At 47.8% G+C, this 15,618-nt stretch overlaps 4 protein-coding genes across 4 annotated transcripts; 3 read left to right on the top strand and 1 right to left on the bottom strand.

The window, feature by feature from the left end:
• Positions 1-670: 670 nt before the first annotated feature.
• J7337_003495 (uncharacterized protein) lies at positions 671-4,546 on the top strand (the record flags this gene model as incomplete). The annotated part of the gene is made up of 2 exons (XM_044821211.1): positions 671-1,776; positions 1,903-4,546. The coding sequence occupies 2 exons, from the start codon at positions 671-673 to the stop codon at positions 4,544-4,546; spliced, it is 3,750 nt and encodes a 1,249-aa protein (XP_044682544.1).
• Positions 4,547-6,355: 1,809 nt separating this feature from the next.
• Positions 6,356-8,244, top strand: J7337_003494 (uncharacterized protein; the record flags this gene model as incomplete). Its single annotated transcript, XM_044821210.1, has 7 exons — positions 6,356-6,528; positions 6,582-6,964; positions 7,022-7,313; positions 7,364-7,548; positions 7,599-7,657; positions 7,708-8,060; positions 8,121-8,244. The coding sequence occupies 7 exons, from the start codon at positions 6,356-6,358 to the stop codon at positions 8,242-8,244; spliced, it is 1,569 nt and encodes a 522-aa protein (XP_044682543.1).
• Positions 8,245-8,630: 386 nt separating this feature from the next.
• Positions 8,631-10,383, bottom strand: J7337_003493 (uncharacterized protein; the record flags this gene model as incomplete). Its single annotated transcript, XM_044821209.1, has 3 exons — positions 8,631-9,934; positions 9,983-10,117; positions 10,176-10,383. 3 exons carry the CDS (start codon positions 10,381-10,383, stop codon positions 8,631-8,633), a joined length of 1,647 nt encoding a protein of 548 aa, XP_044682542.1.
• A 621-nt stretch (positions 10,384-11,004) lies between these two features.
• J7337_003492 (uncharacterized protein) lies at positions 11,005-11,818 on the top strand (the record flags this gene model as incomplete). Its single annotated transcript, XM_044821208.1, has 3 exons — positions 11,005-11,073; positions 11,122-11,655; positions 11,711-11,818. The coding sequence occupies 3 exons, from the start codon at positions 11,005-11,007 to the stop codon at positions 11,816-11,818; spliced, it is 711 nt and encodes a 236-aa protein (XP_044682541.1).
• Between the last annotated feature and the right edge of the window lie 3,800 nt (positions 11,819-15,618).

The raw sequence follows: 15,618 nt of genomic DNA, 5'->3' as shown, positions 1-15,618 counted from the left end.
ATTTACGTCACCCGATGGGTATACATCTGACGAATCTACAACCTCTGATAGATCTATATCTTTTGATGGTCTTGCCTCCTCTGATGGAGCAACGATAGCTACAATCCTTGCTACCTCAATATCTGATACCTCAATGGCTTCTGGTGGATCGACGATGTCCGTAGGCTTTACCTCCCTTGACCAAACAACCGTTAATACCGCATCGTCTGGTGAACCTATATATTATAATGGGTTCATATCTACTAAAGAAACAGCTATATCTACAATCCTTACTATCGCATCGCCTGATAGGTTGACGTCTTCTGATGGACCTACTTTGACTGATACCTCGACTGATACCTGGATATCTTCTGATGAATCCACATCCCTTAACGGAATAGTTGCAGCTTTATCAGCCGCCACCACATCGTCCATCAGCACTACAGTTTTCGATGAATCAACTACAACTGCCTTGTCGCCCGCTCTATCTGATCAGGAATCGAGTACTACCTTTCATCAGTATGAGTTGGCCAATACCACCTCGTACGACAGCACAGATACTGCTGCACTTACTACTTCGACAACTCCAACGCCATCCGTCCAAACAGACACTGTCACCCTCTGTGAGTCTTGTCAATGGGCTGCGTCCGCAAGTACTATATCATCTTCAACCACAGGGGATACGGGCAGTATGGTTATCTCTCCGGCAGGTCAGTCGACTAGTGAATCATCTCCCGATACAGCTACAGCCGACACATCTGCCGCCGACACATCTACAGCAGTTACAGACACAGACAAGGACACGTCTACATCTACTAGCTCGCTCTCGAGTGTAGGTAGCGTTGTTCTCAATCAGCTAGTTCAATTGACTGGTCAGTCATCTCCTGCTGCGACGACGGGTGACACAGGCACGTCTGCATTTACCGCTTTGCCTTCTAGTGCAGGAAACGCTGTTCTCAATCAGCTTCCTCAATCGACTAGTCAATCATCTCTTGATACGACTACCACCGATACATCTGCAGCAAGCACAGACATCTCTACGCCAATAGTTTCGTCCTCTAATGAGAGCACTGATGTTGCCTACCAGGTACATCAATCAACTAGTCAAACATTATCTGATACAACAACAATCGAGATATCTACAGACGATATAGACACAGACACATCTGTATCTATTGTTTTAACTTCTACTGAGGATACAGATGTTACCTATCAGGCAGATCAATCGACTAGTCAATCCTCTGGTGCCATGACTACCGACCCATCAACAGGCACAGGCATTTCTACATATACAGATTTACCTTCTAGTTTAGATAACCTCTTTATCAGTCAGACGGATGAATCGACTAGTCAAACATCATCTGATGTAACGACAACCACAATATCTACAACCGACACAGACACAGACACGTATACATCTACAGTTTCGCCTTCTCCTGTAGGTGGTGTTGTTGTTAATCAGCTGTACCAGTGGGTGACTGTCACCTCATACGATGCAACAGTTTCAGCCGCGGCTACAGTCAGTTTTACTCCTTCTCTCGCAGAGCAGACGGGCACTGTTATTGTGTATGAGCCACAACAGTGGGTGACTGTTACGTCCTATGGAGTTGTCACAGCTCCATACACAACCACCATGCCTCAGTCCGGTCCGGGCGAAACTGTGACCGTTGTGGTCGTGGAGCCACAGTCATATGTGACAATTACTCGACACGGAAGTGTCACAGCACCGGCTTTGACAACCGAGAGTCCCACTGGCCCCCAGAGCGTTATAACCGTGTTTCTTGATCTTCCTCAGTTGTACACAACCATCACTAGCTATGGTTCCTTCTCTACACCCACGACTACAACTCATTCGACTTCCCGTGAAGGAGATGTCATGACAGTAGAGGTGGATCTTCCTCAGCTCTATACAACTGTGACCAGGTATGGCTCGATTTCCATGCCTAGCACAACGACATATCCAGTCTCCAATGCCGGAGATGTTATTACAGTAGTAATTACTCTACAACAACTTTATACTACTGTTACGAGTTATGGTTCATTTTCTACACCTATGACTACAACATATCCGGCCTCTAGCGAAGGAGACACCATGACCGTGGAGGTCAACCTCCCTCAACTCTATACAACAGTTACAAGCTATGGTACTTTCACTGCACCTGGGATAAAAACATACCCTGTCTCTCTCGCAGGCGACGTCATCACTATTGAGGTCGATTTACCGCAGTTATACACAACAGTCACAAACTATGTTCCAGGTATCACTGCCCCAGCGGCAACAACCCTGCCAGAATCTGCTGCTGGTGATGTTATCACTGTGCTTCTCGATCTTCCGCAGTCGTATACAACTGTCACGTCCTATGTCGACACTGTGACTCCACCTTTAACTGCAACATACCAGCCCTCTATTCCTGGCGACAGTGGTACTATTGTAGTTGAGATTCCCCAGGTGTACACTACAGTCAGAAGCTACCGCCCGGATATCACCGCTCCTGAAGCAACGACTTTGCCGGCAGCTACAGCAGGAGATGTCATAACTGTACTCCTTGATCTTCCACAGTCTTACACGACTGTCACAACTTATGTTGACAGCCTCACTACACCTTCAACTACTACATATCAACCTTCCCTTGAATGGGACTTTGTCACTGTCATGGTCAAGATCCCTCAGGTATACACCACTATTACGAGCTATGGCACCTTTGCTTCTCCTTTGACAACGACGTTGCAGCCATCGACTGCGGGAGACGCTTACACAGTGTTGGTCGATCTTCCTATCTCATATTTAACTGTCACAAGCTACGGCTCCTTTACCCAGCCTACGACTACCACTTTGGCGCCTTCTGATGGCTTAGCTGCTGTTGTTGTTGGACTTCCTCAACCATATACAACCATAACTAGCTATGGCTCTTTTACAACTTCTGCAACTACGACACTGGCGCCCTCTGTCCCTGGCAGCGATGCTACTGTTCTTGTTCAAGTACCACAGTCGTATACGACCCTGACCAGCTACGGCGATTTCACAGGACTTTTAACCACAACACTAGACCCGTCTGCACCTGGTCCTGTGGCTACTGTTGTCGTCAAAGCCCCACAGCTGTATACAACAGTGACAAGCTATGGTCCTTTTACAGCAGATGTAACTACAACGATCGGACCCTCTATGCCGGGAGCTCTTGCTACTGTTTTTGAGCAGGTGCCGCAGTCATACACAACTGTGACTACATATGGAACTTTCACCGCTCTTGAGACTTCAACATTAAAAGACCCTGTACCTGGTCCTCTAGCTACTGTTATCGTTCAGGCCCCGCAGCCATATACAACTGTTACGAGTTATGAGTTCATCTCAGCTGCTACAACTACAACCTTGCCGCTCGCGTCTCAAGATGTCGTTGCCACTGTTCTCATCCAGCTCCCCCAGCCATGCACTACAGTGACTAGCTATGGCTCTTTCACTACCCCTGTAACTAGTACTGTAGCACCTTCTGCACCTGGCAGCCTGGCTACTGTTGTTGTTGGGCTCCCTCAGCTATACACAACCGTCACCAGTTATGGCTTCGTCACCTCAGCAGCAACCGCTACCTTGAAACCAGCCTCACAAGGTGGTGTAGCTACTGTTGTTATCAAAGCCCCTATGTCTTATACAACTTTAACGACTTACGGGGCTTTCACAACTACGGCAATTACCACCATGGCCCCTGACTCTCAAGACAGTGTGGCGACTGTAGTTGTTCGAGTTCCCCAGTCTTACACGACTCTAACTACTTACGGTTCCTTCTCCGGTACAGCAACTACAACCTTGGCACCAGCCTCTCAGGGAGATTCTGGCACCGTGGTCGTACAAGTTCCTCAGCCATACACGACCCTATTCAAATACGGTTCCTACACGACAGGGGCAACTACTACCATACCACCAGCTTTTCAAGGTGATCCTGCCACTGTCATCGTTCAAGTCGAGGCGTCGTATACAACGGTAACAAGCTATTCCACTGGATTCACAGGCTCGAGCACATCCACGGGGCCTGTACCAACAGACGGTTCACCTGCGACTGTATGTGTTGTCCTTCCTGCCGTTGGCACTCAGGTCGCGGACCAGACATGCGACAATACAGGCTTGGAATACGCCATTTACGCCCACAATTATTACAATTCCGACGCTCCCAATTATTCATCCTTCGATGCTGAATCTTTCAAGACAAGGCTACCGACTTTTACTGGTATTACAGACCGAATTGGCATCGAAGAGGTTGGTGGAGGAACGTCGGGAAATCCCTATACTCCCCAAAGTATTTATCCCCTCTCACCGATTCAGTGGTGGCAGTACAAAGCAGTCAACCATCGAGCATTCTTATACGCACCCATCAGCGGGGTATATTCCATCATAGTTCCATACTCTGATGAAATCACGTTGGTCTGGTTTGGTGACAAGGCAATGACTTCGTGGACGCGTAGTAATGCCGATTTGGAGCAGGGCTATTCTTGGGGACCGTCGGCCTCCAAGACCTACAAAATTCAGCTCACAGCGGGTACTTACACCCCGTTTCGTCTCTTGTGGGCCAATGCGTAGGGAGACTATGGCATGATTGTCACTGTTACAGCGCCAGATGGAACCGTCATTGTTGATGGATCGGGGTCCAAGAATGACTATTTTGTTAGATTCACTTGTGATCATCTCAGCCTGTCATTCCCCAGTTTCGGAAGCGGTGGTTAGTCTTAGAATTATCTGTCCTTCTTTTCTTTTCCTATATATATCAGTAGTTCCATATAATTAAATGCTATGCTTTTCTAGTCGCTATCATGGCTACAAGAGCCAAGTTCGTGTCTGTAGAATTGCTTGGGATTTAGAAAGATAACGTTTGATTCAGGTCATTGACGAATGGGGAAGAACTAATTGTGGAGAAAAAGTAGCCTGCCAACATCTGCTGTATTTTAATGCTAGATTTCAACGCTTTCCTTTTGCTTTTGATCTTACGACCGGTGATCTCAAAAGGACAACTAAGTTATGATTTCACATTCCAGCTATTTTTGGGTTGTCTATTGTTTCTTGCAGCCATCGCGAGGGGCTTTTGTCTGAGGCTTACCCTGCGACAACCGCGTATTCTCTACCATCAAGCTAGCCCACATGTAGACATTGTCAGTAGGCTAACTGTAATAGGAAGTAACGAACTGCGAAGGAGGGTAGCAACAGGCTCAAATATACTCGAGAACATATACACAAGGACGTTCAGTCATAGCTAAATAACTCGGCTTTCGGGCTTGAGCATCTGCCCAGTTGTTTCCATTTCTTTTTGCATCCCTTCGGGAAGTGAAAACACCTCATAACTTAATATTAGATGGTGCTGTAAAAACATATCCTGGCTTACTTCTTGTATACACTCTTCCGCCTTATAAGGAATTGGAGCTGTTGTTTTGTTAATGAAAGCATTGGAACTAGAGTATGGCCACCAAACCTGGGACAAAGAGCAACTACGCCTTGCGATACTTGTCTTCTCGTCTAACCATATTGCGAGTTCTATTCCTCATCGGCCTTCGAATGCCCTCAGATGTTATATGGAAACCGACTCGCAGCATGACACCGTACAACATGTCACCAGGCATATATATGAGTTTCCCCTTGCAAGTTGAGTACAAGTCTCCCAAGCCCCAAAGACAATCCTGAAAATAAACAACAAGAGCTACAAAGAGACACGGAGTTGGGTAACTTGAGTGTGATATGAATATTATCATAATAATCACCTAAGACTGAGTAAGCCGTTCCTTTCAATTAGTGAAGGCTTGATGCAACTGTAGCAGGAAACACAAGGTGACACAGTGGTATTCAGGATGCTCTGCTTCACTGTTTGAAATCAGAGCTGATACACTTCCAACTAGCCTGCCTACTAGTCCTAAGATGGCATTTATTCCCCCCCGACTTCTTATCTTGGGCTAAGATTGCAATATCCTAATACGTCTTCTTAAAAATACTCCCGTTTGTCCGTTAGCGCAATGGCCTGAGAAGCCAGTCTGGACTTTCCATACGCCTACCAGATAAGACCGGGACTCGACATCGCCTAAGCAGAATCTAGATAACAATCTAGGGTAGGGAGGCGGGGAAATGGTGCTCTACCGACGATAAGCCTTGGAGAAGTTTCCCGATTCAGCTTGACATCAACAATGCAGAAAAGGGAGCCACGTAAAGGCACAGTACTTTCGCCAGAGAGCGGCCGTGCCGGATCTTCTTCCTGACGGTGAGATCACGCAGACTTGCAGTATGCCCTCATGTGCCAGGGCATGTACAAGTAGTACGTTGTGAATTGTTATATAAACCAACATCCCCCTGGGTAGCCCAATCTGTTTTCACAACTTGCATTTACTGTCAGGAACCCTCAATCACACAATGGATAAAAAGTCTTCCCAAGGTCTTGATCGGGTCGAGCCCGTTAACCGTGCCCCCTCGGTCAGCAGAGGGTCTATCATCGATGCTGACGACAGGCGTCTTCGCGCCCAGGGGCACAAAGCAGAACTCGAGAGATCTTTCTCCTGGCTGGGTGCACTTTCTCTGGCATACAGGTTCGTGGTTTATGCCATCACTCAATCACATATTGACAAGCCTTTCATGATAGTATCTCGAACTCGTGGCTCACATACGCTTCGTCCTTCGGCCTCGTGCTCATCTATGGAGGCGGCATCACTACTTTGTTTGCCCTCTTTATCGCCGCTGCCGCTCAGTGGATCGTCTTCCTCGGACTGGCTGAGCTATGCTCTGCGTTTCCATCTTCGGGTGGACAATACCACTTTACATACATCGTCGCGTCGCCGAAAACTCGCAACTTTGGCGCCTTTGTCACAGGGTCGATCAATATTCTTGCGTGGTGGATCACCACATGCTCTGGTCTGATCTATACGGCCATTTCTGCCTTTGGATGTGCGGCAGCTTGGTTTCCAGACTTTGCACAGCAGCGATATCAGGTCTACCTTTGCTACCTGGGCGTTACTCTTCTGTCGCGTAAGTTCCGGAGACTTTAGTTAGCAAACCCACTACAGACCTCTTAACTCTTAACAGTAATTCCAATTTACACGATCAAGCAGCGACACCTCGACTTCATGACCGAATCGACTACGGGCTTCTCTCTTGTTGGAATGGTACTTACCATTGCAGTATGCTTAGGCATGGCTGATGGAGATTACGCTCCGGGCACAATTATACTCGAGAATCGTGGCATCAGCGGCTGGAATACTGGGACAGGCTGGCTCCTCTCCATTGCTGCTGCACTCTACTGTTTCGCCGCAAATGGTGCTGTTACACATATCGCCGAGGAGCTACCTAACCCAGGTCGCAAGCTTCCCCAAGTCCTGTTAGTTGATGGAGACTTTGACTCGTGATTTAACGCTAACAATGTTCTAGGAACATGAGCATGGTCATGGGTATAGTCATTGTCACCCCTTGGACTGTTGCTATGCTCTATTCCATCAAAGACTTGAACGCCGTCCAGAGTTCCTTTCTTCCTAGCTTTGAGGTCTTTTACCAGGCCACTGGTAGCAAAGCTGCTGCAACTGGCCTGCAAGCTCACCTCACGTTTCTTTACTATAGTGAGTTTATTATGCTGGTATTTTGTACTGGTTTCTGACCAGGTTCTCAGCGTGCATCCCAAGCCAGTGGGTTACGTGCAGTCGTATCACCTGGGCATTTGCTCGCGATGTAAGTAACAAATCGCAAGAAGCAGCTTGGTAGCTGATATGTGTCTGTAGCAAGGACTTCCATTCGCTGAATATTGGCAGCATATTGACCCAAAGCGCGGCATTCCTTGGAGAACAACTCTTCTTTCAGCCGCATTCTGCGCTCTCTACGGCTTGATCTATGTCGCAAGCACAACAGCCTTCAACTCAATTATCAATGCAACCTGCCTTATGCTGAACCTTTCATACGTTATCCCTCAGGGAGTCTTGCTCACCCAAGGTCGCGATAAGTTGCCAAGGCGTGCCTTCAGTCTTGGTAAGCTCGGTTATGCAGTGAACCTGTACTCGGTTGTGTTTATGATCGTGATTGGTGTCGTGTTCTGTCTTCCGCAGACCAATCCGACAACTGCCGGGTCTATGAACTAGTAAGTACTCCTTAGTGGAATTTCATCCTGCCAAGTTCACAGCTAATCTTCATCATCAAGTAACGCCCCCGTTGTTGTCGGTCTCTTCACGATCGTTTGCCTCCTGTGGATTGAACGGCGATCCAAATTCAATGGCCCTCAAATTGACTGGGACTTGCTCAACGAAGCCAACGAGGAGGACTGATGGAGATCTTATAGTTCTGATGGGTAGTCAGTCGTGGACGTATATGTGGTATTTGGGATTGTGCCATGCTTACGACTTTCAATTTTGGTATCGCGTTTGTACAACGTCGTTACGCACCGTATCAAGAGCATTTAATCTGTTAGAGGTATTTACATTTAAACTTTGGCTTGACAAAGAGGACTCAGAGTTCCATACGTCGAGGAGATCTAAGTAAGTACTTTTCGACTAATTAGCGCACCTTACACGTGCTGCAATTGTATCGCAATCTTTTCATCTTGGTAGTAGTCTTTGCTATGCTAAAATAAGCTGGTCGCCGGTAAACATAGCCCCTGAAAAGCGGCGTTGCTTGCTACCTAATTAGGCAATACGAAGTATAATATTCTGATTTAGTCTGTAGTGGTAATACCCTTCTTCTCCTCAGCCCTTGTGACATATCTTCTCCATTTCGGGTTAAGCATGTAGATAGGAATTCCAAGGATGAAAATTGCCCCAAAGATGCCAGCCAGTACCCCAAAGGTCCACGTGTAACCTCCGTGTTGCACCATATCTGTTAGTCCGTATGCGACTCCAAACGACACAATGTTTTTGGTTCCAATAACCATAACAAGAGCAGGTCCTGGGTGTTTTGGGCTAGCCTCAGCAGCGAATGTAGTTGTGATGATTAGGACACTGGTAAATGTGACTTGGAAAAGCGTCCAGCTAACGAGAATTCCCCAGTACGAGCCACCTCCCTCGAATGCTGCTGTTGCCATGAATCCATAAAGGATAAGCATTGCAAAGCCGAGGATAGCCACAGGCATCAAGATGATTAGTCTGTGCTCAGGTTTATGGATGCCATGATTTCGTTTGGCCATCCATATGATAAAAGGCTCGCCTAGCAAGGTGCAGTAAGCGGCACCCAGCAGCCCACCAATGATACCGCCAAGATTGATGAGACCAATGTCCTTTGGATTCCACCCATATTGCTGTAGAACGGCACCGTAGGTAAGGGAGACATCCACCACGCAAGCGAGAGTTATTGAGCTAGCAAGAACAGTGAAGAGAATAGCAGGAGACGTCATGCTCTGAGCCATGCGTAGCAACGAAAGCAACATGATCTGTCCCGGGGTCTTGTGGGAACTGCCCCATGGCTTGAGCATCTGAGCATAACTCTTCAGCGGCACGTCAGTCTCATCGCCTAGCTGGTCTTCGATGCCGTGGCGCTCAAGATACTCCTGAGCCTCACTGTCCGGAACGACATGCGTGACTCCAAAGTCGTCTGTCAGCACTGCCCTTCCATCAAGACTGACAACTGGCCGCTGGAAGCGAGTTTCGAATCCGAATAGAAAGGCTAAGACAAGACCCGCGCCGACCAGTATAGCGAACACCCAGTAATACCATCGCCAGCCAAGAGCTGCAGCCTCATAACTGCTAGTTAAGCCCATCGTACTGCTGAGGACATTCTGGACGGTCCAGTACAAGCCAAACACGCGTCCGCGCTCATGAAGAAAAGTCACTTCGGTGAGCATCAGCGGTAGCAACGATTCGGAGGCACCAGTGGCAAGGCCTTGCATGACACGACTTGCTAGGTGACCATTGTAACTATTTTGAGCCGCTGAGCCTATTGTTGCAGCGAGAAGGACAATAGTCGAGACTAGGAAGATTGGACGTCGGCCATATGCTAGAGCTACCGGAAGAATGATAAAATTGCCTTTTTCATGTCAGCTACTCACTTTCGTAAAGGTTGATATTAACTTACCAAGGCCAACACAAAGAGATGGCAGAGTAAGGAGAAATGCAATTTCAGATGGCCCATATCCCTGTGGACCGTAAAGTTGGAAGAAGATCCCTAAGATTGGTCCCAAGCCACCAATCAAAGCCAACCCCATGATGGCTGATGGAAATGTTAGTCTGACCACTCAGATATCTCGAGGTTCTATTGCTTTACTTACAGAACCAGCAACATGTCCCAATCACTGCCCATTTCTGCCAGGGCTTCCAGTTAAGCGGGTCATTGGGGTTACTCGAAGGAACGGGAAGCCGTCTGATATTCCCATGGGCATCTACAAGAAGCGCATTTCCTTCTGCGTGACCCGATGGTGCGTTGGGATTTTTGTCCGGTTCCTCGGTGTGCTCTGCATATTCATTCTTGGCGGCCATGTTGTTACCCGATATGAGACATCCAAAAAGAGGTTTGGCATAGATACCGTCGAACCTCAAGAAGAGGGCTCCGGAGATCTTATGTGACTTGACCTGGCATCAGTCGAATACGCAGTATATATGCAAGCCTGATGTAAACTGATAAGCGGGAGTATGTGGACAACCCGATGCTGAAATGCGGGGAAGCTCATTTCTCACTTACCTATGCTCGATTATGGTTCTCATGAAGGCCGATTTGCTGGAACCGAAAATGATCATTTAAACGGCTGTCAAATCATTGAATACGAGGGATCCGAACCGAAGAACGGGCCGGGAAAGTGGAGCCGACAAAGCAACCGAACTGCTTAAATTTTAAAAAACGCGGGGTATGATGATCTATTGTGGCTCTTCATAGACAACGTACATAATCCGGGGTTACTTCAAACTGTTTAACGTCTAGTCGGCTTGTAAGGCTCTGATGCTTGCCTGACCTAGCCTCTCGGCTCGGGAAGGAGTAGGGTGCCTGATAGAGTTACGGATAGCTACTTATATCAAGCCGTCGTCATGACATCTGTCGTTATCAATGAAGAGATAGAACCAGTATTGCCATAAACATATGTTGAGACTTTCCCAAAATTAGAAATGGCTTCACAAAATTCTAGTTCTACCGTTGAGGCGAGACTTGCGGCCGTGGAGAAGCTAGCACAGCGAGTAAGAAAGACAAGAATCCCCTCTGATTGCGCTTATTAATAATACTAGGCCTACGATCGAGGAGAGGTAGAGAACGTGTTCAGCAAGTATATGCATCTTCACAACGTGTTCCAAGACGAACAGATCAAGTCGCTGTGGGTCAAGCGAGGTACCCCTGGAGTCCACGCTCAGTATACCAACGTCGGAGTGTACACCGACTACGACAGCATTATGGCCTACCATAGCGGTCGACCGTCGCCTCCCGGAAAACTGATTCTACACGAAACTACTACCCCATTAATCGAGGTTGCAGGCGACGGCGAAACTGCCAAGGGGTTTTGGCTAATGGCCGGAGTTGAAAGTGGCCTAGCTGACCCCAAGAACGTGGGGACCATGCCCGAGTTTCTCTACGAACCCGAAGACAAGAATGTCGACGGGAAGCGAGTCTGGACTCACTGGGTCTGGTGCCACTATGCCTTGGACTTTCTAAAACAGGATGGACAGTGGAAGATCTGGCATTTCCGTTGTCTCGAAGTGACTCGTGCACCATTTAGTGAGAACTGGATCACGTTTGCCAAGAAGAACCAGTTGGCGTTTGATAAGGTACGGAATTCACTCTTGGTTCATTTGTACTTGACGGGATCTGATAGCAGAACAGGACCTTGCGTACTTTGGAAACGACGGCAAAGCTGTCTTTATGCCGACGCCTGATGCCAAGCCAGAAAAGGTCAGTTATGCGAATCATTTGGGATATGTACCGGACTAAGCGTTCTTTAGAAGGCAGATGTGTATGGTCCAGATCGAGTGCGACAATTGGATGTTCCCCTTCCGTCAGCGTATGAAACGTTTTCTGAGACACATGCATATTAATGTCAGTGCTTTGGTTACAAACCTTATTCATAGCAGCCTGTTTCATCGAGTACAGAGATAGTAAAGTCCTTGCTGTATTAATACACCATGATAAATATATCTATATTACAATTTCCATAAGAACTTCACATCCGAGCCCAGACTCAATAGAAATAGCTATTAAATTGCATGCAGGCTTGACTCGTGCGTAGTAGGTATCATGGTGAGTTGGGCGCAGTTCAATAATACGACATGCCTAATGAGGCTAGGCAAGATAACAAGCAGTCTAGCCTGGTCAGCACTGGCGGAATGGCCATCGTGGCTTCACGCGGAGCCAATAGATAGCCTGGGAGCTATCTCTCAAGGCCGCCGATCTTTCGGCTTCCGACCAAGCCCAGGCAAATTTTCAAGCCACCAGGATTCGCACCGTTGAAATACTGAAACCTAGACAGCCCCATCTTCCCAGCTTCCATTTCAACCCTTCTCTACTCACCGCTGACCTCGATCACTGCAGCTCTCACCACCGCCCCAATGCAAGTTAATCAATCACACGAGAAGCCACCGAGATGTTCTCCGACTCTCAGCTAGAGCTGCTGGCGCTGCTGGAGAGGGTCTTTTCGTCAATCAGCCTCGTGAGTGTACTGTTGATTTTCGTGACGTACGGGAGCATACCGCGGCTGCGCAATCCACGGAATACGTTTATTGTGTTTGCGAGCATCGCGAATCTGGGCGCTAGTATTGGGACTGTTATTTCACGCGATGGACTGGCTCGTGGTGAAGATTCCGCGCTTTGTAGGGCGCAAAGCTTCTTGGTACACATGCAAGTAATATCCGTGTCTTGGTAGCCATTCCCCATGAATCCTAATTTCAGATGTAGATTCATGCAGTCTGATGCGTGGTGGTCCCTTGGTATGTCGGTGAATACCTTCAGGATTGTCTTCTTCCAATCGAACCCGCATACGTTCAACAAGTGGCTTTATTCTCTGATTTGCTTTGGGGGGCCATTCATATCAGGGTTTACCCTGTTTTTCATCTCGACTCCGGCGCGTGGCCCCGTATACGGAGCGACAACTGTAAGTCATGAACAAGTCGAAGTCGTAACGATAAACTGATGTCAGGCCAGACTTGGTGTTGGATCCGAGAATCTTGGGCCAGCATACGACTCTTTACTTCATACCTCTTTGTATGGATCTGCATCGCCACGTCAATCGTCTTGAATACAGCGGTTGGCTTTCGTCTCTTTCGCGCCAGAAATAAAGCTCGTGACATCTTGAACTCACACATTCAGACCACAGTAACAGATCACCAAACAGTACAGCAACCCTCCTTAGAATGGGAACACAGTTCAGCTGACCAACAACAGATAACAGAAACAAATACTGACAACGATGTCCGAGCGTCCGAACACCCATCCGTTACTGCCACGTTGAATACCCAGAAGTCAGCATCCAATGCCACGGCCGCGGAACCAATTGCTCCTAACCAAAAGCAACAATCTTCGTCACCCACCCCCAATAGCACCAAATCTAAATTTTGGCTCAAAGACCCTATCAAACGGGCATACCTATTCACAACCTTCATGTTTACACTGAGCGTCCTCGTGACGTGGGTACCAGCGAGCATCACACGTATCCATAGTCTACTTAACCGCGATGTTCCATACTCATATCAAGTTGCCATAGCGGCTGTCATGCCCTTGCAAGGTCTCTGGAACGCCTTGATCTTTTTCACTACTAGCCGGGCCGTTATAAAGGATGTGATTCGCAAAAAATGGGGTCGTTGGGTTTTCAAGCCTATAAGGAACAATACTGAAATAGTGAGAAGGGAGAGTGCTCCAAGAGTAAGGGTTAGTGAGCACACTAACAGCACGGATTCAGCAAGTGATGTTGAGCTCCGCCGCCTGGCGAGGTGATTGTATTAATAAGGAAACAGCTTAAATAAATTGAAAGACTTCAATTTTAAAATTGATTTGTGATTTTCGTGCTGGTTTGTGGCCCGAAGCCCGGTCTCCGGCCCTTTGGCAAGGGGCTAGTTAGAATCCCAAGACTAAGTTAGTCAAAATCCCCAGGACTTCTATCTGACTTCTCTCCCGGCCTCCTACCTCTATCCTTCATCTCACCTCGATCAACTGCTCGGGAATGCCCCAATATCCGAACCAGAAAAATGGAAGGACAAAGACCACCGAAGACAAGCAAGTCGTGCATTCCCTGCCGCGGCCACAAGATCAAGTGCGATGCTCCTCTTCGGGGATTCCCTTGTAGCAACTGTGTTATAGCGGGCGTGAAGTTTGGTCCAGCTCTTGTTGCTGGAAATGCTATCATTCTTAAGCCATGGTAAGTTTAACTCCAATACTCACTGGACAAAAGCGGTAATCTATCAAAAAAGGCCCTTCACTCCCTACTGTAACCTGAGAATTGTTGAGCTTGCCTAGTAGTACTTCCCCCCAGGCGTCGTTCAAGCACTGAATGGCGATGGCAACCTAGGCCCATGGCTGACAGCCCATCCCGGTACGGATAAGATCAGCTTTACGGGCTCTACCGCAACTGGCAAAACGATCATGTAGAGCGCCGCTGTAACCGTCAAGCGCTTGGCCCTCGAACTGTGAGCCAACCTTTCATAGTTAATAGCCCAATGTTGACCTTTACAGGGGAGGTAATGATCCGGCCATTATCTGCGGGACGTTGATGTCAAGACAGTTGCTCTCAAGGTTAGTCAGTCCAAAGAGGCGTTGAATAAGCACGCTAATCCTCAATCTTTAAGATTGCATTTTCATCGCCGGTCAACCCTGGTCAGGTTTGCATCGCAAGTAAGTGTATCTGTGACCATGAGTCCATTTATGATGAGTTTTTGAAAGAATTAACCACAGCGGGGGAGCAGTGTTCTGTGGGCGATGTTCTGGACAGTAATCTTGTCCTCGGTCCCGTCCACAATCATCTCCAGTTCGCAAGGGTAAAGGACCAACTCGCACGTCTACAAGCCAACGACCTCAAGGTCGCAATTGGTTCGACTGAGGCGTCAAATGCGGGTAAAGGATACTCCATCACCCCGACAGTTGTGGGCAACCCCCTGATGATTCCAGAATCGTCATTGAGGAGCCTTTGGGTATGTTTTTCCGCCTCTGCTTTATTGGCAGGCTGCTAATGTCGCCTAGGCCCCGTTTTCCCGGTGTTGAAATGGAAACACAATGAGGAAGTCCTCAGAAGTGCCAATAACACCGATATGGGTCTTGGAGTCTGGACTAAGGATTTGGAGAACGCCACGAGATTCTCTACGAAGCTCAAGGCTGGGACAGTCTAGATCAACAGCAGCCTTGAACTTGATCCTAATGTTGCCTTTGGCGGTGTTAAGCCCAGTGGTATCGGTGCCGAGCATGGACTTGAGGGAATTAAATCGCACTGCAATGTCAATTCAGTTTCCATAAACGCGGCTTGATGGAGGGACTCTAGGGTTTAGAAGATTGTTATCCAGAACCTATCGCATATGCCATAAGTGAGTATATTACACAAGCAAGTATATTAAATCTACAGCCAAATCCTGTACACGCTATCCTTGGTTCTTAGCCTGGCGCAATACCCTCCCAGGCTACGGTCCCTCTGAGATACATAGATGAGACGGCTTGGCTGAAGGACGAAGGCCTATGGGAAACACTTTTTTAACTGAGAGTATAGTCTTCAGTTAGCAGCTGTCCTCTCGATTTTATATCAGAATGGTGAGATA

The sequence above is a fragment of the Fusarium musae genome, chromosome 3 (genome assembly GCF_019915245.1).
Source record: "Fusarium musae strain F31 chromosome 3, whole genome shotgun sequence".
Lineage (NCBI taxonomy): Eukaryota > Fungi > Ascomycota > Sordariomycetes > Hypocreales > Nectriaceae > Fusarium > Fusarium musae.
The sequence above is the reverse complement of the archived record's forward strand: the minus strand, read 5'-3'. Positions and strand labels throughout refer to the sequence as shown.